Below are 27756 nucleotides of genomic sequence, written 5' to 3' on the forward strand. Positions count from 1 at the left end.
GCTGTCCGATTTTTTTCAGGACCCATTGAAAATGAATGGGTCCAGATCTGGTCCGCAAAAAACGGAACAGATCAGGAAAGAAACAACGGACGTGTGAATGGACCCTAAGGCTACTTTCACACTCGCGTTTGGTTTGTATTATCTGTAACATAGCCAAGACATCATTGAACATCATTGAAAGTCAATGGAGGACGGATCAGTTTTCTATTGTGCCAGATTGTGTCATAGAAAACGGATCCATCCCAAATGACTTCCATTGTGTGTCAGAAGGGATCCGTTTGGCTCAGCGGATCCTTTTCCATTCAGAATGCATTAGGGCAAAACTGATCTGTTTTGGACCGCTGGTGAGAGCCCTGAAACGGATCTCACAAACGGAAAAGCCAAAACGCCAGTGTGAAAGTAGCCTAAGGCCTCATGTCCCATGCCCGTGCTGCGGACTGCAAATTGACCCCACTTGAATTGGGTCCGCAATCCGCATCTGGCAGTACACACTGCAAAAGAGTGCAGGACTGTTGTCTCCACTTCGAAAATCTTCTTCTGAGCGGAAACCTAATGGACCCCATTATAGTCTACGGGGCTCATAGGCTCAGTAATGTGCCAAATCCGTCCTTTCTGGAAAGGCTGAATGCTGATGTAAACTCAGCTTAAGGCCTCATGCACACGACCGTTGTTCTGGTCCGCATCCGAGCCGCTCGAGTGCGGACCCATTCACTTCAATGGGGCCGCAAAACATGCGGACAGCACTCCGTGTGCTGTCCACATCCGTTGCACCGTTCCGTGGCCCCGCAAAAAAAAAAATATAACATGTCCTATTCTTGTCTGTTTTGCGGACAAGAATAGGCATTTCTACAATGGGCCGCCTGTTCCGTTCCGCAAATTGCTTCCGTGTTTTGCAATTTGCGGACCGCAAAAAAGGCCTCATTCACACATCAGTGTTTTGGTCAGTGATTTACATCAGTGATTTTAAGCCAAAACAGGTGCGGCTCTAAACACAGAACAAGTGCAGATCTTCCCCGAATACCTTATGTCTGTGGAGGCTCCAGTCCTTGTTTTGGCTTCAATCACTGACCAAACACTGACGTGTGAACGCGGCTTAAGGCAGGTGCAATAATCTGGTATAAAATTCTGCAGGACACAATCAGTCTCCTCTCAATGAGACTAATATGTTATATACAGACAGATTGTACAGGAGCAGCCTGAAGTAATAGCTCAATGGTTTTCATTACAAGGTTCCTGGAGAGCCGCATTAACATCATTTATACCTTAGACGGCATGGGTATAAATATATGGGATCGTGCAGTAAAACAGAGGGCACCGCACATGTGCGAGACTTGGGAAAGCGAAGCCGAATTGCGTCCTGTCACTCAAAGGCAAGAGGGGGCGTGGTTACCTTGACTTGAAGCGGACATGCAAATTAGCGCAGACGGAGGATAAAAGATCCGTTTTCTGACCTTATGCAGCATCGGACTGCAGGATGAAAAGTAGGATTAGTATCACGCTGCGGGCTGCCCTGAGGTACTGCTGGCGGGTTACATGCATTTAGGAGGTAACAGGTTCCCTTTAAATTCACTTGATCCGTCATCTCTCAGGGGAGAGTCGGAAGCTCCTCAAACACATGAAACTCTCTGTGGGTGCCGTCGACAATACGCTGTCTATGGGGGGGCCTTTAGTGAATGGGCCTCCGAACTAATGTAAACTTCACACTTGCCGCTATAACGAGAACTTAACACTATTTCAATCTTTTTTCCACGGAATTGTTTTAATTTTGAAACATTTTAAACCATTATTGACAACCTATTCTCAGGACAGGTCATCAATAGAAGATCGGCCTCTTCCTAGGCGAGTGACGCCAAGTACATCGGACACGTGGCCTACTTGCAGCTCAATCCCATTCCAGTGAATGGGCCTGGGCTGCAATACCAAGCACATCCACTATACAATGCATGGCGCTGTACCTGGTTAGCTGTGAGGAGACCTCAGCGCTCACTGGAGCTCCGCGGCCTCCTCAAACAGCTGACTGATGGCGGTGCCGGGAGTCACACCCCCATCAATCAGATACTGATGTCCTATCCAAGGTCCTCAATACTCTACTCCCGGAAAACATTACGGTCATTTTTTTCTGGACTTTTCGAGAAGCCTGTATCAGGGGAAGAAATGCCACTGACCCCCCAAAACAGCACAATCCAAAACGCTGTGTGTAGACTTTATACTTTATAGTAAGATCTAGCCGCCGCTTTTGCGACTTAAAAAAAACGAAATGAAGAATGGAAACAAAGTGCTACAAGAAACACAGCACAAAGTCGTGTGTGAACAGGGGGCACCACCAATGAGGCACCATCAGGTAGGGGCAAGAGGGGGGCGCCGGAAGGGTCATGGGCAATGAGCGCTTTCATTGTGGTAAAGAGGTTAGGTTAAGAAATTGGCATTGTGGGGGCCGTTTCAGTTTTTGCCTCAGGCAGCAGAAAGGCTAGGTGCACCCCTGTGTGCGAATCCAGCCAGAGACAAGATAATCAGCGGCTGAAGATAATCCAGCAGTATCTGCTGCCCATTGTGTTCCATGTTCTTCCCTAATACAGACTTAGGGCTCACGCACACGACCGGATGTATTTTTGCAGTCCGCAAAACACAGACTCGCAAAAAATACAGATGACGTCCGTGTGCATTCCATATTTTGCGGAACGAAACAGCTGGCCCTTCATAGAACAGCACTATCCGTGTCCATAATGCGGACAATAATAGGACATGTTCTATTTTTTTGTGGAACGGGCATAAGGAAAACGGAAGGCACACAGAGTAACTTTTGAAATGAATGGTTCCGCATACGGTCCGCAAAAAAACGGAAAGAAAGTACATTCGTGTGCCTAAGCCCTTATCAACAGATAATTGACTGCAATGAGGTCCACCCTGCTGGATTGTTAGAGGTAATCTATGATATGTATCAGGAGGCTTCTATTTAAAGCAATGGTTTGTTCAACAAAAGTAGAATATTATTATGTTGATTTTAATATATAAAATACTAGTGATACTATCAACATATAATAAAAGATAATAATATCATCAACACATTGTTTATTATCCCTATTTCCCATTATTTTAGGAGCTTTGCTTCTCTGAACACCAATAAAATCCCAGACATAAAAGCCAGACCCTAAGCGAACGGATCGAAACACCTGAAGCCAGGCGAAAATAACGCGACTGCATACATTGTAAATAATCCGAGCCATTGGAACGCATCCATCACCTATATCCATGACGGGCAGCGGCGTTTCGCTGGGAATACTGCGTTTCAGGCGCTGACACAAGCCCAACCTTTGCAGCAGTTGATTATCTCTCCTCATTACTGTGCCATTCTCCTTTATTCCATCCAGTGTCCCTGGCAACGCCACGGAGAGGGGCAGACCTCCGAATTGAGAAGGGGCCCCATCCCCAAAGCAGTGTTACCTCTCTCTCTATATTATATATATATTACACGTCAGACCGTTTCCTGTATAATGGCGCTTTAGGGATTACTGGATTATTACCTCTTCTATAGGAACGGATTGTCCTTCATCCACAAAAATAATTCCCATTTCACCCATGATAACACTGGACAGACCTGTTAAGTCACCACCGCCATGCAAGAATCAGTGTTGCCATAATGAAAACAAAAAGATGTAACCTGTGCCAGCCCTGCACCCCCTCAGACTGGGTACAAAGCCCCTCTCCAACCAGCAAGGGTTAACCGAGCCCTGCCATGCCTAGCTGGGAGCCAGTGCGCCCACTTCTGATTGATACTAATGTGATGGCAGGTGGACGTGACCGGATGGATAAGTAGCAGTGATTTGCCCCCTGTGCCCGGTCCCATGCCCCCCCAGCCTGGCAGCAGCTGCCTCTTATTTGGCGCAGTAAGCAGGATCAGGAGTGGAGGGGAGGTATAGGCACAATCTATACAAGATATAGGCTACTAACTGCGTATTAGCGCCGTGTAACAGGGCACAGCGGGCACCTGCACTGGCAGTGCCATCCCTGAGGTGCGTCAGCACCGCCATTACTCACCCAGAAGACGAAGGAGTAGATGATGAGCAGGGTCTTCAGACACGTTATGACTGGCTTGGTCTCCATTCTCCTTGATGCCATGCTACTGAGATCCGGTAGCCGGGTGTTACTGTTGCTGCTCTCAGCCCCTCCTGCTTGCAGTTTATCCCCAATCCGCAAGAGGAGGAAAGAGGCGCTGGAGCCAGCCTCCTGCCAGCCTCATATGCAGATCGGCGCTGCCCACGGACGGGCTGCCCTGTCACCCCCCGGGCATCACCTGATACCGAGGACTGTGGCGGGAATATCCTGAGGAGATTACAGTCCGACCAGGAGACCAGATACACCGCATTTTCACTACATGGTCGCCTATGGGAATTTTCCACACAGACATAAGGCTGCTTTCACACGAGCGTATTGAAGTCCATCAGTATTCTGTCTTTGGAATAGCAGGGATTCCATCAGTATTGCCTCAGAGTCATTTGTCAAACTGGTGTAAAGTAGAACTGGCTTAGTTGCCCATAGCAACCAATCAGATTCCACCTTTCATTTTCCAAAGGAGCTGTCAAAAATCAAAGGAGGAATCTGATTGGTTGCTTAGGGCAACTAAGCCAGTTCTACTTTACATCAGTTTGATAAGTGACCCTAAAAATTCTGCATATTATTTCCTCCCTGCATTTTGATGCACTTCCATAGATTGCAATGTGCGTGTTCGGCAGCAAATACGCTCAAAACCCGGACATGCTGCGGATGTCAAGTACTGACAGACGTTATATGCCCATGTGATACATAAAATCCGGGCCATATATGGATTGAAAATACCCTTATGTAAAAGAGGCCATATTCTTCTACCATAGAATAGTCACAGCCTTTAGTTACCTCAGTAATAAGTGTGCCCCATCAAGTGCCTGGCACTTTCATTACTCAAGCCACAAGTGTACCAGGTACCCCCTCAAGGATACGACTGCACAGTGACATGGATTTTTTGAAACACCGTTAAAGGGCTTCTACCACCAGAAATACTGTTATGTAGCTGACTGACATGCAATGCGCTAATGTCAGCACTACATAACAGTATGTTTCTAACATTAGTCCCTGCAGCCGTTTTTGTTAAAAAAAAAAGCACTTTTATTATATGCTAATGAGCCTCTAGGTGCTATGTGGGTGTAAAATCAGCACCTAGAGGCTCAGTCCACTCACGCTTTATCCCGCCCAGGTCCAGTGTTCTGCCCGCCCTGCTCCTCTTGATTGATGCCACTGTTCCCTGCATCGTTGGCGAAATCCTGCGCCGTTCACTTCTGTCTTCGGCGCAGGCGCAGTGAGTGAATGATGCGATCCTGGTGCCGGATTCCTCACTGTCGCCTGCGCCGACTACGTCACAGTGAGGAAGCCGGCATCAGGAGAGCGTCTTTCACTCACTGCGCCGAAGACAGAAGTGAAAGGCGCGGGATTTCGCCAACGATGCAGGGAACAGTGGCATCAATCAAGAGGAGCGGGGCGGGCAGAACACTGCTGGGAACGATGTTGTCCGAGAAGTACGCCACTTTTACAGACTGACAATAATAAGCACAAAACCGAAGATAAAATCGATGTTAGAGGAAAAATTGTTAGGAAACATTCTTTCCTGTATATTTACTTGTATATAAAGTGCAAGTGCTGCCAAAAATTACAAGTAAGAGGCACTCCGATACACCCTGTATATCACATAAAGGAGGGCCTCTTTTACATTGTGGTACAATTGTTCAGGTAGTGGGACTCCTACACTCATAAAGCCTATTAACTAAGTGAAAGGGCTGCCAAAAATTACAAGGAACCAGCACTGCAATACCCCCCTTGTCACACATAAAGGAGGGCATCATACACAGCCTTGAAAAATTATGATTGATGTTCTGCTGGTGACCCTCAAAAACATTTGGAGCAAGGGCCTGCTGATCTGACCATCTAAAACATTATGGGCAAGGGCCTGCTGCCGCTTTTGTGACTCTAGATCAGTGTTTCCCAACCAGTGTGCCTCCAGCTGTTGCAAAACTACAACTCCCAGCATGCCTGGAGAGCCTTTGGCTGTGCGGGCATGCTGGGAGTTGTAGTTTTGCAACAGCTGGAGGCACACTGGTTGGGAAACACTGCTCTAGATAACCTGGGGCCGATCGCACATCCCCGTGACGGGCGACGATCCATTCAGATGTCTTGTCTGCCCTATCAACTTTCGATGTTATTTTCAGCACCAACCATGGTGTCCACGGGTAACGGGGAATCAGGGTTCAATTCCGGAGAGGGAGCTTGTTAAACGGCTACGCTAACCACATCCAAGCAAGGCAGCATGCACGCAAATTACCTATTAGGTATAATTAGGTGAGGGCCTGCAGGTAAGCTGACCCTGTAAAAGATTTTAGGTGCGGGCCTACAGGTGAGCTGACCCTGTAAAAGATTTTAGGTGCGGGCCTACAGGTGAGCTGACCCTGTAAAAGATTTTAGGTGCAGGCCTGCTGGTGAGCTGACCCTGTAAAAGATTTTAGGTGCGGGCCTGCAGGTGAGCTGACCTTGTAAAAGATTGTATGTGAGGACCTGCTGGTGAGCTGACCCTCTAAAAGGTTGTAGGTGAGGGCCTGCAGGTCAGCTGACCCTCTAAAACATTATATAGGAGGGCCTTCAGATGAGCTGACCCTGTAAAATATTTACGATGAAGGCCTGCTGATGAGCTGACCCTGTAAAATAATTACGGTGCGGGCCTGCTGGTGAGCTGACCCTGTAAAAGATTGTAGGTGAGGGCCAGCTGGTGAGCTGACCCTTTAAAAGGTTGTAGGTGAGGGCCTGTAGGTGAGCTGATCCTCTTAAAAATTATATGTGAGGGCCTTCAGGTGAGCTGACCCTGTAAAAGATTGTAGGTGAAGGCCTGCTGGTGAGCTGACCTTGTAAAAAATAATATGTGAGGACCTGCAGGTAAGCTGACCCTGTAAAACATTGTAGGTGAGGGCCTGCTGGTGAGCTGACCCTCAAAAAAATTATATGCGAGGGCCTGCTGGTGAGCTGACCCTGTAAAACATTGTAGGTGAGGGCCTGCTGGTGAGCTCACCCTCAAAAATATTATATGCGAGGGCCTGCTGGTGAGCTGACCCTGTAAAACATTGTAGATGAGGGCCTACTGGTGAGCTGACCCTCTAAAAAATTATGTACGAGGGCCTGCAGCTGAGCTGACCCTGTAAAACATTATATGCAAAGGGCATATATGCGAGGGCATTATATGCGACGAATAAGCCTGTTGATATGATAGAAAAGGAGAAGGAGGATGAGAAACGGAAGATTCAACCATATACCCTTGTTTATTGTGGAAGGGGTGCATGGGAATACAGTGTATTCAGTACATTATAAACAACACATTTAAAGTGCCTTTATGTTCAGCCGCTTTCCTCTGGTAGAGTCGAGAAGTCATGGTCAATCCAGGCCTTGTTCATTTTTATAAGGGTCAACCTGTCAGCACTTTCAGTTGACAGATGGATACTCTTATCTGTTATAATGCCACCAGCAGCACTAAATACCCACTCAGACAAAACGCTGGCAGCAGGGCAGGCCAGCATCTGCATGTCGTAGAGCGCCAGTTCGTGCCACGTGTCCAATTGGAAACCCAGTAGCTGTAAGGCACTGAGGGATCATTGAGGACGCTGACACGGTCTGCTATGTACTCCTTCACCATCTTCCAAAATGTTTCCCTCCTTGTGACACTAGGCCGTGCATCAGGGGGAGGGTGCTAGCGGGGTGTCATAAAACTGTGTTGCCCTGCCACTGTTGGAACTGCTGTGTGTTCCCCTTGTCTCCCCTCCTCGGTTGGCCAAGGAAATACGGGGTCTGCCGCCAGCTTTGTCAGATGGAAATTTTTTGAGCAATTTTTCAACAAGGATCTTCTGGTATTGCACCGTTTTGCTCGTCATCTCCATTAGAGGAAGGAGAGATGAGAAGTTCTCTTTGTAGCGGGGGTCAAGAAGGGTGAACAGTAATCCGTGTTGTCTAAAATTCGTATAATACACGGGTCGCGGGAAAGGCAGCCTAACATAAAGTCAGCCATGTGTGCCATAGTACCAACAGGCAAGACTTCGCTGTCGTCATCAGGTGGATCACTCTCAATCTCCTCTTCCTCCTCTACCCACCCAATCAGAACAGGTGGAATTAAACTTCCATGGGTACTACCCTCTGTAGCGGAGGCAACCGTCTCCTGCTCCTCCTCTTCATCGTCCAATTCACGCTGAGAAGACCAACTGAGGGTGGTCTGGCTATTACCCTGTGTAATGCTTTCCCCCATTTCCACCTCTTCCACATGCAAAGCGTCATCCTTAATTGTGAGCAGTGAGCGTTTAAGTAAACACAGAAGTGGGATGGTTACTCTTATAATAGCGTTATCGCCGCTCACCATCTGTGTTGATTCCTCAAAGTTCCTTAAAACCTCACAGAGGTCAGATATCCATGCCCACTCCTCGCTTATGAATAGCGGAAGCTGACTGGAAAGGCGATGACCATGTTGCAGGTGGTATTCCACTACTGCTCTCTGTTGCTCACAAAGACTGGCTAACATGTGGAACGTAGAGTTCAAGCTCTTGCTCATATCACAAAACAGCCGGTGAGCTGGGAATTTCAAGCGCTGCTGCAGCGTTGACAGACAGGCTGAAGCTGTCGATGACTTTCGGAAATGTGCACACATGCGGCGCACCTTCACCAGTAGCTCAGGCAAATTGGGGTAGGTTTTGAGAAACCGCTGAACCACTAAGTTTAATACGTGGGCTAGGCATGGGATGTGTATGAGCTTCCCGAGCTCCAAAGCCGCCACCAAGTTACGGCCATTATCAGACACAACCATGCCTGGTTGTAGGTTGAGTGGCGAGAGCCACACAACAGTCTGGTCTCTTATCCCCTGCCACAGCTCTGCGGCGGTGTGCTGTTTGTCCCCTAAGCATATCAGCTTCAGCTCGGCCTGTTGCCGCTTCCCCACTGCAGTGCTAGACTGCTTCCAGCTACCGACTGATAACTGACTGGTGCTGCACGCTGATAATTCGGACGTAGAAGTAGAGGAGGAGGCGGAGGAATAGAAGTGGGGGTTGGAGCCACTAAAGCAGGTGGTGGCGGAAACCCTGATAGAATTAGGGCCCGCAATCCTTGGCTTCGGTAGCACCTGTGCCATCCCAGGGTACGACTGGCTCCCGGCCTCCACAACATTCACCCAGTGTGCCGTCAGGGAAATGTAGCGTCCCTGGCTGAATGCATTTGTTCTTGTGTCCGTGGTTAAGTGGACCTTCCCAGTAACTGCGTTGGTCAGGGCACGTGTGATGTTACGAGACACATGTTGGTGTAAGGAGGGCACGACACACCTTCAAAAATAGTGGTGGCTGGGGACTGCATAACGCGGGACGGCCGCCGACATCAGGCTGTGGAAGGCCTCAGTGTCCACAAGCCTAAATGGCAACATTTCCAGGGCCATTAATTTGGAAAGCTGCGCATTTAGTGCTATGGCCTGTGGGTAGGTGGCTGGGTATTTGCCCTTGCATTCTAATGCCTGGGGTAAGGACATTTGGACGCTGCGCTGGGACACAAGAAGTGGATATGGTCGCTGATGGTGCTTGCGAAGGTCCCGGTGCAGGGCGAGAGGCATCCGGGCGTGTGTCTTCGACAGGGGATTGGCCAGCACGTAACACAGGGGAAGAGGAGGCAGTGGTGTGACCCACAGACACATATTGTGGACCCAGGCATTCGTCCCACTTATTACGATGCTTGGATGCCATGTGGCGGATCATGCTGGTGGTGGTGAGGTTGCTAGTGTTCACGCCCCAGCTCATTTTGGTATGGCACAGGTTGCAAACTACTATTCTTTTGTCGTCCGCACTTTCCTCAAAAAAGCGCCATACTGCGGAACACCTACCCCTTGGCAAGGGAGATTTCCGCAAGGGGGTGCTCCGTGGAACAGTTTCGGGCCTGTTTGGTGTGGCCCGCCTTCTCCCTTTTGCCACCCCACTGCCTCTTCCAGCCTGTTGCGGTGCAGCAGATCCCTCCCCCTCTATACTGCTGTCTTTGTTCGGCTTTTCACCTTCCCAGGTTGGGTCAGTGACTTCATCGTCCATCACCTTCTCTTCCACTTCCTCACTCTGCTCATCCTCCTGACTTGTTGACCTAACCACTACCTCAGTGATTGACAACTGTGTCTCATCCTCTTCATCAACCTCTTGAGACAGTAATTGCCATTGAGTTATTGGCAACTGTGTCTCATCATCATCCACATCATTAAACGGTAATTTCCGTTCCCCACCATCATCTTCTTGTGATTGTGAATGCTCAAGAGTTTGGGAATCAGGACACGAGATCTGTCCCTCTTCAAGCGTGCTTGGCGAGAGGGCCAAATCAAGGAATGGCGCTAAAAAGAGCTCCTCGGAATATCCGAGTGTGGGATCACTTGTTTGCCCAGACTCTCCATGGTGGGAGGAAGGAGGGTCAAGGTGAGGATTGGGTTGAGCAGACTCTTGGCTACTAAGACTGGACTTGGTGGAAGACAGGGTGGTGCTTAACCGATTGGAAGCATTATTTGCTGCAATTCAACCGACCACCTGGTCGCACTGGTCTGACTTCGAGAGTGGTGTCCTGCGCCGCCCTGCATACTGGGACATGAAGCTAGGTATCGTGGATGATTGTTTTTCTTGTGCTCTGGCAGCAGATACAGTTTCACTGCGCCCAAGGCCACGGCCTCTGCGTGCACCATCAGCATCACGGCCACTTCCCTGCCCTTTACTGCTCGCCTTCTTCATATTATACAAGTGAAACTCGAAAAATTACAATATCGTGCATTTATTTCAGTAATGCAACTTAAAAGGTTAAACTAACATAGGAGATAGACTCATTACATGCAAAGCGAGATATTTCAAGCCTTTATTTGTTATAATTTGGATGATTATGGCTTACAGTTTATGAAACCCAAAAGTCACAATTTTGAGGTACCCTTTGCTCAGGGGATATGGATTAATTTGTTGACTAGAGTGTGATACTTTGAGCCTAGAATATTAACCTTTTCACAAAGTTCAAATTTTTAGCTGCATTAATGCAATTCCTTTTAATTAGCATTACTGAAATAAATAGACTTTTGCACAATATTCTAATATTTCGAGTTTTACCTGTATATGATTGAAAGTCTGTCACACGTACAGTAGCGTAGGATTTGGAAGTGTATGCGCAAATTTAAAAAGGTATTTGGGATGTGGAAACGTCACACAGGACATATCCCGCATGTAATGTCAATGTGTTCACCAGCGGCTAATGAAAAATTACAGGGAATGTCACGTGTATTTGGGATGAGGAAACGTTATACAGGAAAGGTACCACCGGTAATGTCACTGTCCGCAGTGTCTATGCAAAAAAGTACACTGTATGTCACAGATAAATTTTTTAAGCACACACGTTACACTGCAGATGTGGCCCTGGTAATGTCACTGTCAGAAGCGGACACCGTCTATTGACAAAGTACACTGTATGTCACAGATATTTTTTGGATGCGCACACTTTACACAGGAGATGTGGCGCAGCTAATGTCACTGTCCGCAGTGGACACCGTCTACAGAAAAAGGACACTGGATGTCAGAGATACCTTTTTTTTAGCGCACACATTACACTGAAGATGTGGCATTGGTTATGTCACTAAGAATAATATAAACTCCAGTTTTTGCGATGTGATAAATTTCATTTAATCAGAAATGCGGTAATTCATATACGTGACGTTTCCGCAACAATCCGGCCTTCATCAGACTGGTACCGCTAGAGGGACTGTTCGGATGACGGGCGTAGTTATAGAAATTGCAAACTCAATACTGCCAGTGGTTATTGAGGCGTTACTATAACCACTGGCAGTATTGAGTCTTCAATTCCTATAACTACGCCCGCCATCCGAACAGTCCCTCTAGCGGTACCAGTCTGATGAAGGCCGAAACGTCACGTATATGATTTACCGCATTTCTGATTAAATGATATTCATCACATCGCAAAAACTGGAGTTTATATTCTTCTTGATACAACGGGGTGGGAACCCGACTTACAGTAGCGTACTTACAACAGAGTGCCACAAAGTTTTCTCTTCAATTGGTTATGTCACTGTCAGAAGCGTACACCGTCTATTGAAAAAGTACACTGGATGTCACAGATATTTTTTGGATACGCACACTTTACACAGGAGATGTGGCACAGCTAATGTCACAGTCCGCAGCGGACATCGTCTACGGAAAAAGTACACTGGATGTCAGATATTTTTTAGATGCGCACACTTTACACTGGAGATGTAGCGCAGCTAATGTCACTGTCCGCGGCGGACACCGTCTACGGAAAAATTACACTGGATGTCACAGATATTTTTTGGATACACACACTTTACACTGGATATGTGGCGCAGCTAGTGTCACTGTCCGCAGCGGACACCGTCTACGGAAAAAGTACACAGAATGTCACAGATTTTTTTGGGATGCGCACACTTTACACTGGAGATGTGGCGCAGCTAATGTCACTGTCCGCAGCGGCCTAACTATTGTACGCTAATAGATATTGCTGCCACACACAATAGTCCTTATATATTGTTGTAAATCTAAGACACAGAAGAAAATCTATACTAATAAAATCCCTCTGTGCCTGCGCTGTGTCCGTGCGTGTGTGCCGCTGTATGGAGGGGCTAACCATCGGGCTGCTGCTCTGCCCTGGCAGCGGGCCGATGCTTGAAGGGTTAATTCCCCCCCCCGCACACAACACCCCCCACCCCCCCTTTCAAGATCCCCCCCCCCTTCACAAGCAACTAGCTTGCTGTGGTATATCTAAGCCTGATCAGGCTGAGGGCTTGTTCACACGACCGTTGCCCCTCCGTGCCTGTGCTGTGGACCGCAAATTGTGATCCGCAATGCACGGGCATCGGTCATGGGGCTGCCGCATGCAGATAGCGACCCCATTCACTTGAATGGGGTCCGCGATCCGTCCGTTCCGCAAAAAGATAGAGCAAGTTCTATCTTTTTCGCTGCGGAGGCACGGAATGGAACCCACAGAAGCACTCTGTAGTGCTTCCATAGGGTTCCGTTCCGTACCGCAACTCTGGATTTTCAGACCAATTAAGTGAATGGGTCCGCATCTGTGATGCGGAATGCACACGGCCTGTGCCCCGTGTATTGCGGACCCGCCATATGCGGGCCGCAATACGGCAACGGAAGGGCAACGGCCGTGTGAATGAGCCCTTAGTGTGAGTTTAATACACTGCAGTACACTATATAGTGTACTGCAGTATATTGTAAGCCATCAGACCCACTGGATCTTCAAGAATCAAGTGGGTCTGGGTCCAAAAAATGCAAAAAAAGTGAAAAAACAAAACAAAAAAAAATTCCTATATACACACATAATTGGTTAAAAATTTAAAAAATAAAAAACACTAAACATGTTTGGTATCACCACGTCCGTAAGGACCTGATCTATAAAAGGATCATGTTACTTTTACCGCATGGTGAACACCATAAAAAAAAAACTAGGATGGGATTGCAATTTTGCCCACCGCACTTCCCAAAAAATGCCATAAAAAGTTATCAAAAAAGTCATATGTATCCAAAATTTGCACCAATTAAACCGTGACCTCATCCCACAAAAAATGAGCCCCTACATAAGCTAATCGTCCAAAAAAGATAAAAAATATGGCTTTCAAAAAATGGAGACACAAAAACGATTTTTTTTTAAACATGCTTTTATTGAATAAAATAAAGTTCAAATAATGCACATAATAGGTATCGTCATGTCATTAACGACCTGCTCTATGAAATAGCATGTGATCCAACACATCTGGTGAAAACCATTAAAAAAAAATGTGCCCAGAAAATCTATGTTTTATCACCGTACATCACAAAAAGTGTAATACAAAGCAATCAAAATGTCATATGTGCCCCATAATGGTACCGATCAAACCGTCATCTCATCCTGCAAAAAATGAGATTTTCCAAAAAATAAATCACAAAAAATGTGAATTCTTTCAAACCCAAAACCTTGGAAAATTTGGATTGAATTCCTGAATTTTAGAACTAAGGGGAGCATCATTGTGAGTTGGGAGCTACCTAAGGGGCATAACTCTATGGGGAGGAGCATAACCCTGTGTGGGGGCACCTAATGGGACAGCATTGTGTTTGGGTCATTTAATGGGGCATCATATTGTGTGGGGTCCAGTTGAGGTTGTATAATACTGTGTGGGTGCACTTAGATTGCATCACTTTGTGTTGGGGGCACTTTAAAGGAGTTTCATTCTGTTTGGGGGACACTTAAAGGAACATCCTATTGTGAGGGGACACTTAAGGTCATCATGCTTTTTATGGAGGTATTAAGGAGGCACCACACTGTGTCAGGGGCACTAAAGGAGTATACAGTGGGATGCTAAAGTTTGGGCAACCTTGTTAATCGTCATGATTTTCCTGTATAAATCGTTGGTTGTTATGATAAAAAATGTCAGTTAAATATATCATATAGGAGACACACACAGTGATATTTGAGAAGTGAAATGAAGTTTATTGGATTTACAGAAAGTGTGCTATAATTGTTTAAACAAAATTAGGCAGGTGCATAAATTTGGGCACTGTTGTCATTTTATTGATTCCAAAACCTTTAGAACTAATTATTGGAACTCAGATTGGCTTGGTAAGCTCAGTGACCCCTGACCTACATACACAGGTGAATCCAATTATGAGAAAGAGTATTTAAGGGTGTCAATTTTAAGTTTCCCTCCTCTTTTAATTTTCTCTGAATAGTAGCAACATGGGGGTCTCAAAACAACTCTCAAATGACCTGAAGACAAAGATTGTTCCCCATCATGGTTTAGGGGAAGGATACAGAAAGCTGTCTCAGAGATTTCAGCTGTCTGTTTCCACAGTTAGGAACATATTGAGGAAATGGAAGACCACAGGCTCAGTTCTAGTTAAGGCTCGAAGTGGCAGACCAAGAAAAATCTCGGATAGACAGAAGCGACGAATGGTGAGAACAGTCAGAGTCAACCCACAGACCAGCACCAAAGACCTACAACATCATCTTGCTGCAGATGGAGTCACTGTGCATCGTTCAACCATTCGGCGCACTTTACACAAGGAGATGCTGTATGCGAGAGTGATGCAGAGGAAGCCTTTTCTCCACCCACAGCACAAAAAGTGCCGCTTGAGGTGGGCCAAAGCACATTTGGACAAGCCAGCTTCATTTTGGAATAAGGTGCTGTGGACTGATGAAACTAAAATGGAGTTATTTGGCCATAACAAGGGGCGTTATACATGGAGGAAAAAGAACACAGCATTCCAAGAAAAACACCTGCTACCTACAGTAAAATATGGTGGTGGTTCCATCATGCTGTGGGGCTGTGTGGCCAGTGCAGGGACTGGGAATCTTGTCAAAGTTGAGGGACGCATGGATTCCACTTAATATCAGCAGATTCTGGAGACCAATGTCCAGGAATCAGTGACAAAGCTGAAGCTGCGCCGGGGCTGGATCTGTCAACAAGACGACGACCCTAAACACTGCTCAAAATCCACTAAGGCATTTATGCAGAGGAACAAGTACAACGTTCTGGAATGGCCATCTCAGTCCCCAGACCTGAATATAATTGAAAATCTGTGGTGTGACTTAAAGAGAGCTGTCCATGCTCGGAAGCCATCAAACCTGAATGAACTAAAGATGTTTTGTAAAGAGGAATGGTCCAAAATACCTTCAACCAGAATCCAGACTCTCATTGGAACCTACAGGAAGCGTTTAGAGGCTGTAATTTCTGCAAAAGGAGGATCTACTGTACAAAATATTGATTTCATTTCTTTTTTGTGGTGCCCAAATTTATGCACCTGCCTAATTTTGTTTAAACAATTATAGCACACTTTCTGTAAATCCAATAAACTTAATTTCACTTCTCAAATATCACTGTGTGTGTCTCCTATATGATATATTTAACTGACGTTTTGTATTGTAACAACCAACGATTTATACAGGAAAATCATGACATTAACAAGGTTGCCCAAACTTTTGCATCCCACTGTATGTATAGCATAATAGTAGATGTAGAATTAGAATAAGGGCTCATGCACACGACAGTATTTTGCGTTCAGTATACTGGCCGTTTTTTTAGTTCAGTATGCGGTACATATACTGAACCATTAATTTCAATGGTTCAGCAAAAAAAACTGAAGTGTCTCTGTGTGCATTCCGTTTCAGTATTTTCGTACCGTGAAAAGATAGAACATGTCCTATTCTTGTCTGCAAATCACGATGCTTGGCTCCCTTCAAGTCAATAGGTCCGCAAAAAAAAAACGGAACACACACGGAAATGCATCCGTATGTCTTCCGTATCCGTTCCGTTTTTGTTGAACCATCTATTGAAAATGTTATGCCCAGCCCAATATTTTCTATGTAATTACTGTGTACTGTATGTGGCATATGGAAAAACGGAAGCACAACAGAAACAAAAAAACGGAACGGATCCGTAAAAAATGGACCGCAAAAAACTGAAAAAGCCATACGGTCATGTGCATGAGCCCTAACAGTATGACAGCATTATTGTTCCCTTGTTAGGCCGAGATAAAGATGCCCACAGAAGAACATTGAACTTTTTGGTGTAATGTGTGCCGCTCTAATTGTATTACTCACTCCCTTCCCTCTCTGGTCAGTGTGAATGGTCTCACGGAGAATGTCAAGTGAGATTGTTTGCCATGCTAAAAATCTACACAAAGGAGGAAGTTAAGAGCCAGGACAGGAAGTAGATTGCATGGAGTGACTTCCAAAATGTTATCCAAAAAATCTTATCCAGAAAACCATCCACCCGTTTTTGTATAAAATTTGCATAGAGTATTCAGTAGTGATGATCGAGCATGTTTGGCCGAACACCAGTTCGGCTTGAGCATCTCGATGCTCGGCACATGGCGGTATTCGGCCGAATGCCGCATGTGCTCGAGCGCAATGCTCGAGTCTCCGCCCTGCACGTTTCTTGGCTGCTACGCAGCCAAAAAAAGTGCAGGTAAGTACTGCCCTCACTGTAATGCCGTAGCCATGTTGGGTGCTGGCATTACAGTGATTGGCTGGCCGGAACACGTCATCGGGTGCTATACACTCATTCTTAGTCAGGGAGAGCTGTGCTGAAGAAGGGACAGACAGTGTAGGGAGTGATTTAAGAATATTTTTACCACCAAAACTTTTCAGAGACCCAAAAGTTCTTTTAAGGACTATTGTGTGTGGCAGGAGCAATCTATATTTTTAGCGCAAACTGCGCTAAATAGCTAAAATTTTACAGACCCAAAAGTCCTTCTAAGGACTATTGTGTGTGGCAGCAATATCTATTAGCGTACAATAGTTAGGCCGCTGCAGACAGTGACATTAGCTGCGCCACATCTCCAGTGTAAAGTGTGCGCATCCCAAAAAAATCTGTGACATACAGTGTACTTTTTCCGTAGACGGTGTCCACTGTGGACAGTGACATTAGCTGCGCCACATCTCCAGTGTAAAGTGTGGGCATCCAAAAAATATCTGACATCCAGTGTACTTTTTCTGTAGACGGGGTCCGCTGCGGACTGTCGAATTGTGGGCGGTGTCCGGTATTTATTTATTTTTTCACATTTTTAGAGGTCTGCGCATGCTTAGATCGGGAGACCGGATCCGGTTTTCCGCAACAATTGGTACTGGATCCGGCATTAATACATTTCAATGGAAATAAATTCCGGCAAGTGTTCAGGAATTTTGGCCGGAGAAAATACCATACAGTAAGAGTGACTGAACTTTCCATTCAGAATGCATTAGGATAAAACTGAAGCATTTTTTCCGGTATTGAGCCCCTAGGACGGAACTCAATGCCGGAAATCTTTAACACAAGTGTGAAAGTAGCTTTAGTCACCTCAGCACTTCTAACACAAGCTCATTTCCATTTTAAATATCCTTTTAGAGATTGGTTGCTGCCTCTTCTTTTCTTTTTTCTTCTAATGATTAGGTGCATCTTTATGACTTCACAGAGAATGTGCAGTGCACAAATAGTGGTTCCATACACAGAATTAATAGTGCAGCACAGAGACCAAAGTACAGTACTATACGGCGCCCTGATAAATAACACCTACAGTATCCAGAGCATATGGTTCAAGATACATATGTATATAGTCCAAAGATGTATGTGATCAGTGCAACAGTGACACAGCACTACATGGAGCAGTATCTGAAAGTTGCCAATGTTACTACTTTAGGTCACTTTAAGATGAGTGTACTCTGGGTGCATTTATTTATTACGAATAGGGATGAGCGAACTTCATATTTAGAAATTTGTTTTCGCTTCGTGTTGTGGTATTTACTGAACTGCGTTATGGATTCCGTTACCACGGACCATAACGCAATTCCATGACGGAATGCCTTTAGAGAGAGTCCTCTGCTGCATAACATAAACCGGACTGATCCGTTATGCAGGCCATAGACTTCTATTGAACTGACTTTAAGGGTCCATTCACATGTCCGTGTATGTTTTGCGGATCCACAAAACATGGACATCGGCGATGTGCGTTCCGCATTTTGCGGATCGAACATCGCCGACACTTAATAGAAAATGCCTATTCTTGTCCGCAATTGTGGACAAGAATAGGACATGTTCTATTTTTTTCGGGAACGGAATTGCGGACCCAGAAGTGCAGGTCCGCAATTCCGGATCCAGAAATGAATGGGTCCACAATTCGGTTCCGCAAAATGCAGAACGAAATTGCGGACGTGTGAATGGACCCTTAGTTGTGTAAAATTCTGCAACAAAATCCACAAAATGTAATGGCATCCTTACTGTGTCAGTAGTTGGGGACACCTACATGGTATGTGCACATGATTTTGTACTATTTGTTCTCACTTTCTGAGTTCTGCAGCAAATCTAATAAGTTTATCAAGATCTGCCTGTGCCCTCATTCAGGTTGCCTGACTACTTATGTACCGTACATTAACATTTCACTGTTCCCTGTTGGACCCATCTGGTCCTTTGCTATTATGGATTTTGCCTCAAGTTGCCTTGTTTCAGCTGCACTGCCTCCATGTTCTAGCTTCCGTGCCTCCAGGTTCTAGCTCCAGTGCCTCCATGTTCTAGCTTCCGTGCCTCCAGGTTCTAGCTCCAGAGCCTCCATGTTCTAGCTTCCGTGCCTCCAGGTTCTAGCTCCAGTGCCTCCATGTTCTAGCTTCTGTGCCTCCAGGTTCCAGCAGCTGTGTCCAGCAACCTACTTCTGTACTAAGTCTCTGCCTTGGTGACCATCTGCCTGTGCTTTAACCTCCATTATGTGTTGTGAAATGGCCTGCTCTAGGCACTGTGGCATTTCCTGGTTCCATCCAAGGTTTATTCCTGTTGCTGCTCCTGCTATCTACAGGCGTTGACCAAAATCTGCAACAGACTGCCACTTCTGGTGTCCCTGGCCTTTGAGCCCTTGTCACTCTGGACTCTGATATTAACGATTTACCTTCATCTGGCCACTGCTATTCTGTAACAGTCTCAATTTCTCTATTTCCTCACAGGCTATTTTTTATATTCACTTCACACTTCTGTTTTGTTATATATTTGCTGTGGATCCACATTCAGGGTATGCTGCTTATTCTAAACTGAACTCTGGCTTGTTGACTGCAATAAAGTAACATTTCATCGTAACACCAGATGACTTCTGCACGAGGCTTGAATGCTGCCAGGCAATCAGAAGTGGTCTCAAGGAAAAGCAGATTGTGACTGGTTGGCATCAGGGAATGTATAACTGGAGGTTATCACAGTTCATGTCTTTAATAGTAGAGGACTTACAATAAACAAGAATTGACAAGGATGGTCACTTTTTAATTAACCTAGTATGTTGTATCTTATTCCCACAAAGCAAAAGACCAAGTTATTACAGCGTAGACCCTTAGTGAGTGACTTCTGAAAAGTATGCTTTCATAAAGAGGGCATGGCTTTGACATTGCCCACAATTAAGGGCAGGGCCTAAGATTTAAAGGGTTGTTCAGCCTTGATGCTGATATCGCCAGTGGTTATAAAGTGTGTCCCATTAAGAAACAAAAAAAAAAGCAGTCTGCCATTCCAGTGCCGTTGGACTTTTCCTGGTCGATTCTGGTCAGACTTGAATTTGCTTGGTCCCGTGACCACTGTGGCCAGTAACTGGTACATGTGACCGCTGAGGTCAGTGAGTGGATTTTTTTTTTTTTAATGGGGCACAATTTCCGACCACTGAGGTTGTCGGCTACTAGGACAGTCATCCTCTTTAAGGGCTTTTTATGCGCAAGGATTCCTGCATTTTAGATGCTGTAAATGTATGATGCAGGGTTTTGCTGGCCAATATGGTTTGGCTGACAGCTGTCTACCCTGACTCCCCCTTTACCATGCTTGTTCAGCTTGCTGGAAGAGACATGCTATTTTTATGGAGTGAAATCAGCAGCTGACAAATATCTTATCTCAGAGGAAATAAAGGGTTGCGTAAGTATAACCTGTCAGATGCCTCTTGGCTGCAGAAGGACATGTCAGGGACTGTCAAGCTTTCTGCAAAGACATGACATTGTCAGTGGATTCAGTCAAAATTGTCAGGATTCAGTGATGAAAATATCATTTCTACAGGACTACTCTTTAAGGCCCACCAGAAGCTAGTAGATGTTTTGTTCAAATAGTAAACACACAAACAGCAAACCTTTGTTCTTCTGAGAAGTGCTGACATAGCAGATTTTTACTCTGCTCTAGTAGGGAGTATCTTTTCTGGAAATGAAACACTGCATTGCAGACACATATGAAGTTCTGTTTTATACAGACCCTCCATGTGTGTTCATTTTGTATTATGGTTTAGTAGTGCTGTATCATACTTTTAAGAGGAACATCAGGGAGATTCTAAAAAATAGTACGTAAAGTTGCACATTCTTTGTACCACACAATGTATTTGGCCGTATACCCCAAACCTAAAGCATTGGAATAACAATTCATATGACCCCATTAATTACACCCCAATATGAATACAGATCACACATCAGACCTATTAAACTTACAGGCCAGACCTCCTAAAAACATTGATTCCACAATCATAATTAAAAACAGGCCTCCTAAATAAATACAGACACCCCAAAATAAATACTGACCCCAGACCTGACCCTATAATTACAGACCCCAAACCATCTAAACAGAGACTTCTCAGACCCCCTAAATGAATATAGACTCCCATGAGCCCCTAAACTAAAACAGAAGCCAGAACCTCTAAATAAATACAGACCCCTACAGCTCCTAGACTATATTCCCTAAATAAATTCAGACCCCAGACCAGATCCCCTTAAATATAGACCTGACTTGCTACCTCTTAATGCAAACCTCAGACTAGACTCACCTCTCCCTGTTCCTGTACCACTCTTACAAAGCAGAGAACATCCTGACACCAGAGCCAGGAAAGTGCAGTGGTGCGAGGGAATGAAGACAAATGCAACATTAAGTACTGTATATTTTAAAGAAAATGCTGAGTTTAAGAGATTTTCCTGCTCTTCTAGGAGAACTCCTATTTTTCCAGAGTCTCCTGGACATTCCAGGAGTGTTAGCATGTATGTACTATAGTGTCAGACTTGCCAACCAGAGTACCAAAGGATCCTCTGGTTGGCCAAGGCTCTGATACCATAGTGGGCTCCAAAGGTCTAGGAGAAAAAAAAAAAACATTTAGAGGTCCCTTTGGAGTCAATAACTTGCCACTAGGGTCAATTTCTTTGAATCAAAATATATTAGACTTGATGATATGGCGGTTGGGCTCAAGAAACCCTAGTCCGACCCTGTTGCGCTGTATATCTCTTACTTCAATTCAGACTATTTAAATGGCGATGGAAATCTTTTTATGTGGCAACATCTAAGGCAGGAACGTTTGGAGACACATGTAGCGCACATTTGACTGAGATCATTAAAGGGGTTATCTGGTCTTTACTAAGTGATAGCCTAATCTCAGGATAGGCCATCACTAGCTGATTGGCAAGGGTATGACACCGCTGCCAATCAGCTGTTTGGGTGTAACTCTGTTGCAGGAATGCCAGACAACCCCTTTAAGGGGCAGAGCTAAGGGCGAGATATCTTTGTATAGGAGCTTCTGGGGTTTTCTTTTCCTCTAAGCACACCACATAACAGGTTGAAAAGTGGTAATGCAGTGCACTTTTTTCAACAAGAAAAGTGCCAACCAGAATGCACCATAACAGTGTTGCCTCCTGAATGGTGTGTCACGGGTCATCGGGTGTGAACCCACTGTGCCACTGACTGGCTAAACTCTGGAGGGGCGTGTCTAAGCTACTACCTGGTTTTCACTAGAGCCTCAGATGGTGAAGATAGACTTGAACCTTTTAGGGTAGTTGCCAGGAGCTACTCCAGAGCAGTCCCCGAGTCAGAGGCAGCTGGTCCGGGCCCACCAGGAGATACCTGGGTAAGTATCAGCAGTACAACGTAGTCAGGCAGGCGTGGTCGTTACCAGAAGCAACAGCGCAGGATAAAGCATGAAGCAGAGGTGTAGTCAGACAGGCAAAATGTCACGGCAGGCGGCACTGGTACTGGTCAGGCAATCTGGATCGGCAACAGGAGAGTCAATGCAAGCAGGCAGGGAACAGACGAGAAGCAGAGTCCAGGATGAAGCGTAAATCAGGAGCACACTTGAGTACCAGGAACTAAGCAAGCGCAAGGACCTTGACACTGAGGCACCTGGGAAGGGGGCTGAGCCACCTTAATACTTGCCGGTGAGCCTGGGTTGGTCAGTGAGGTCACATGACCCAACCCCTGCAGCCCAAGGAATGATGCGTGCCAGTGAAACCAGACACCAGCAACAAGCATGCCGTGGCCAGGGCTGAATGGAACCCATGGAACGGAATCCTCAGCACCACAGCACGTACAGGTGACAGAGTCCAGGACTGCAGCGGTGGACAGAAGAACCATCGCTGAGCACGGAGCCCAGGTCCACAGCGGTAAGCGGGGGAACAGCGGCGTACTGCAGCCGCTGTTACATGGTGTAGCTACATGCCACCTTAACAGTCACTAGTTCTCATTTCCACCGCCTCTCCCACCTAGATCCATAGCCTAATATTCAAGCCACGCTGTTTGTATAGAACTTGTATGTACAGTCGTGGCCAAAAGTTTTGAGAATTACATAAATATTGGAGATTGGAAAAGTTGCTGCTTAAGTTTTTATAATAGCAATTTGCATATACTCCAGAATGTTATGAAGAGTGATCAGATGAATTGCATAGTCCTTCTTTGCCATGAAAATTTACTTAATTCCCAAAAAAATTTCCACTGCATTTCATTGCTGTCATTAAAGGACCTGCTGAGATCATTTCAGTAATCGTCTTGTTAACTCAGGTGAGAATGTTGACGAGCACAAGGCTGGAGATCATTATGTCAGGCTGATTGGGTTAAAATGGCAGACTTGACATGTTAAAAGGAGGGTGATGCTTGAAATCATTGTTCTTCCATTGTTATCCATGGTGACCTGCAAAGAAACGCGTGCAGCCATCATTGCGTTGCATAAAAATGGCTTCACAGGCAAGGATATTGTGGCTACTAAGATTGCACCTCAATCAACAATTTATAGGATCATCAAGAACTTCAAGGAAAAAGGTTCAATTTTTGTTAAGAAGGCTTCAGGGCGTCTAAGAAAGTCCAGCAAGCGCCAGGATCGTCTCCTAAAGAGGATTCAGCTGCGGGATCGGAGTGTCACCAGTGCAGAGCTTGCTCAGGAATGGCAGCAGGCAGGTGTGAGCGCATCTGCACGCACAGTGAGGCGAAGACTTTTGGAAGATGGCTTGGTGTCAAGAAGGGCAGCAAAGAATCCACTTCTCTCCAAAAAAAACATCAGGGATAGATTGATCTTCTGCAGAAAGTATGGTGAATGGACTGCTGAGGACTGGGGCAAAGTCATATTCTCCGATGAAGCCTCTTTCCGATTGTTTGGGGCATCTGGAAAAAGGCTTGTCCGGAGAAGAAAAGATGAGCGCTACCATGAATCCTGTGTCATGCCAACAGTAAAGCATCCTGAGACCATTCATGTGTGGGGTTGCTTCTCATCCAAGGGAGTGGGCTCACTCACAATTTTGCCCAAAAACACAGCCATGAATAAAGAATGGTACCAAAACACCCTCCAACAGCAACTTCTTCCAACAATCCAACAACAGTTTGGTGAAGAACAATGCATTTTCCAGCACGATGGAGCACCGTGCCATAAGGCAAAAGTGATAACTAAGTGGCTCGGGGACCAAAACGTTGACATTTTGGGTCCATGGCCTGGAAACTCCCCAGATCTTAATCCCATTGAGAACTTGTGGTCAATCCTCAAGAAGCGGGTGGACAAACAAAAACCCACAAATTCTGACAAACTCCAAGAAGTGATTATGAAAGAATGGGTTGCTATCAGTCAGGAATTGGCCCAGAAGTTGATTGAGAGCATGCCCAGTCGAATTGCAAAAAGAAGGGCCAACACTGCAAATACTGACTCTTTGCATAAATGTCATGTAATTGTCGATAAAAGCCTTTGAAACGTATGAAGTGCGTGTAATTATATTTCATACATCACAGAAACAACTGAAACAAAGATCTAAAAGCAGTTTAGCAGCAAACTTTGTGAAAACTAATATTTTTGTCATTCTCAAAACTTTTGGCCACGACTGTAGTTTGACAGTACACATTTGTATACCAGACTGGTAAATCCATTTGATTTATTATTTATAAAGAAATCATTTGTTATTTTTAATCACCCTCTGCACAAGCTAACAAATCATTGAACGTTTCAGTGTCAATCAAAATGATACATTGACTGACGAAGCCAGCATATTGTTTTATAATAATCAAGTAATGTGTTAACTAATTAAAAATAATTGTTTTATTGATAACTAGCAATCAATCTCTGCTTGCCTCGTTTACATTAGCAAACTCAGGCAGTTTGGCATGGATGCTAGCTTCCTCTATGTTTATGTCACACTGCGATGCTGCTTTTTTTTTAGTCTGTGTGGTTTCACATTTAGTATTTTAGCAATAAAAATGTCAGTCCCAATCAGATCATGCACTCAGCTGTTCATGGAACATAGAATAACGCTTTAGAAAAAAAAAAGCTTCATTGGCATGGTCACCAAATACTGCATCGCTCTGTTATTAGTGATTAAGACAGCAGACTTCATTTAGTATATGGGGACATTTTCAAAAGTATTTTATAGATAATATTACTTCTGTCACTGACTCCAGGTAACCCGAAGACACCTCTAATCAGTGGATTAAAATTGACTAGAATAAACTATTATTTATGTAGTTTGTTATATAAATTGGGTCTTCATAGAAGGACTTTTTTCCCTACAGTACATGCAACATGTCCATGTTACATTTGTTATGTAAACTGGCCACATACAGTATCTCACAATAATGAGTACACGCCTCACATTTTTCTAAATATTTTATTATATCTTTTCATGGGACAACACTGAAGATGTGACACTTTGATATAATGTATAGTAGTCAGTGTACAGCTTGTATAACAGCGTAATCTTCTTATAGCCTAGGCCATCTCTACGTAAAGCAACAATTCTTTTGCCATGAGGTGCCATGTTGAACTTTCAGTGACCAGTATGGGAGACAGCAGATGCTAGACGGTAAGCCAAATATCGATTTAAAGTCTTCTTCGATTCAAAGCTCATATCGACCTTAAAAGGATATGCTATAAGAGACTTTTCACATTATCAGGATTCCTGTGGACACTTTATGAACATATTGCGCTCCCAGTGAATACACCTACAACATTTTCAGTGACATTCAGTTTCCCAAATTGGGATAGAGCTCTAGAAGATAATACCCCCTCTTTCCCAAATAACAGCATATACTTGAAGTTTTTTGGTGTGATATATATTATTGAATTTATCGACACTATTGAGTGGTATAGAATATTCTATCGAATATTTCAACATTGAATTTTCTATCGAATATATTTTTATCAATATAGTATCGATCATATCTACCACAATATATGTGATTGTAATGTTGTATATTATTGCTACATTGTTCTTATAAATTTTATTACTTGTATTTTATGGGGATTTAATAAATATTTTCTGCACATGTCAATTTGGTTGGCAAGTGTATGAGTGCTTGCTCATTTTCCTATTAATAAATAGAATTATGTAAAAGAGACTGATAAAGGTCTTGGTGGTGACCAGACCAAGCATTGGAAGTCACATGCAGAAGGTTGTAACATCAGGGCTGGATTTTCATATAGACAGATATGTGTACAGTGGTTAGCATTTTATGGGAATTCTAAATGTCATTTTCAATGTTTAGCACTCATCCATAAAAGCTGATACGATGGAGGGGTGGTGTGATCAAGTTGAATTTTACTTATGTTTGTGGCATTACAATCACCGGATTGTAGAGGCAGAACAGGAAAAAATGAGTGGTACAGTGGTACAAAACATTCACATAGGACTTTTATGTAATTGTAGCATTGCAAAATATTAAGGTCAAGTAGATAAAAAAAAAGAAGCTTTGAAAGCTGCTGCATGGATCGAACGTGTTGGTGGACTTGCACTGGCACTATGGGGGTAATTTATTAGCCAGAAATACGCTTATATTAGGCGTATTTCTTGCGCAAATCGCAGCGCAAAGATTACTTGCGCTGCATTCTGCGACTTTTCTCCACTCGCGCCAGGTCTAAAAAAGTGAGCGTGGTGTGGGCAGGGAAGGGGACGAACCGGCAGGAAATGGTCTAAATGAAAGCCAGCAAGGAACTGTCTTAGATTTAGACTGGTGCTGGATGCTCAGAAGTAATGTAGAAGCCGGTGCCTCTTCATAATTCGGCGGATCAGCCGCCAGATATAGGGGTTATTAAGACTGGTGTCTTAAACGCTGGTCTTAATAAATGATCCCCTATGTGTGTTTATTATGGTAACTGTTATAATGAACCATTGTGACTGCCTCTGCTCACATTCACACATGGCCTCTCCAGACAGCACAGACTGATATGAAAAATCTGTGTGAATAACAGTATATGTATACCCGTAGTTGAAGGCAGCCAGGAAAGCTTATTACACAGGTTACAATAAAGTGTCCTGTCCTAGAGCGAATATAACTAGGGAAGTCACTTGGTGTATATATAGATCATAGGCTAAATGCAATATCAATCAGGTGTTTCTAAGTCTGGCAGAATATTATCATTTATTAAAAAGCGTCATGGACTTGCAGAACAGGGATTATCACTTTTCAAAGCTTTGGTGCGGCCTCATCTGGAATATGTAGTTCAGTTCTGGGCACCAGTACATATAAAGGATGCCTGGAGCTGGAAAAAGTACAAAGGAGAGCGACTTAACTGATAAGGGGAATGGAGGGTCTTAGTTATAAGGAAAAACTCAAAGAATTTAATGTATTTAGATAAGAGCCGTCCAAGGGGGGCATTATTAACTTACATAAAGGTACATCCATGTAGGAAAAATACATTGCTGATATACATGCGGCAAATTTGCAGCATTTTACAGAACAAAGAGGATGAGATTTTAAGAAATCTCATCCACACGGTGTGAAACAAGTAATGCAGATTTTAAATCCACAGCATGTGAAGTTGTGATGCAGATTTCCACCAGAAATTTTACCCCTTGTAATGCAACCTGACAGCTAGTGTATAGCTACGTAAGGAGTAAAATCTCTGCTCTGATAACTAATACGCTGAACGCGTTTAACCTAGTGGAGCTAGGTATATCAGGAGCACACTATGCAGGGATAAAGCAAAAACGCCGCTACCC

General features: G+C 44.7%; 1 protein-coding gene across 1 annotated transcript in view; it reads right to left on the minus strand.

Annotated features, from left to right (window-relative positions):
* The window catches only part of TSPAN7 (tetraspanin 7), a 122494-nt gene extending 118229 nt beyond the window's left edge, over nucleotides 1-4265 (minus strand). Inside the window, exon 1 of the mRNA XM_040423786.1 lies at nucleotides 4036-4265. Coding sequence (XP_040279720.1) covers nucleotides 4036-4116 — 81 coding nt within the window. The 5' untranslated portion in view covers nucleotides 4117-4265. The remainder of the gene's footprint in view (nucleotides 1-4035) is intronic.
* Between the last annotated feature and the right edge of the window lie 23491 nt (nucleotides 4266-27756).

The sequence above is a fragment of the Bufo bufo genome, chromosome 3, assembly GCF_905171765.1.
Source record: "Bufo bufo chromosome 3, aBufBuf1.1, whole genome shotgun sequence".
In the NCBI taxonomy this organism is placed as follows: domain Eukaryota; kingdom Metazoa; phylum Chordata; class Amphibia; order Anura; family Bufonidae; genus Bufo; species Bufo bufo.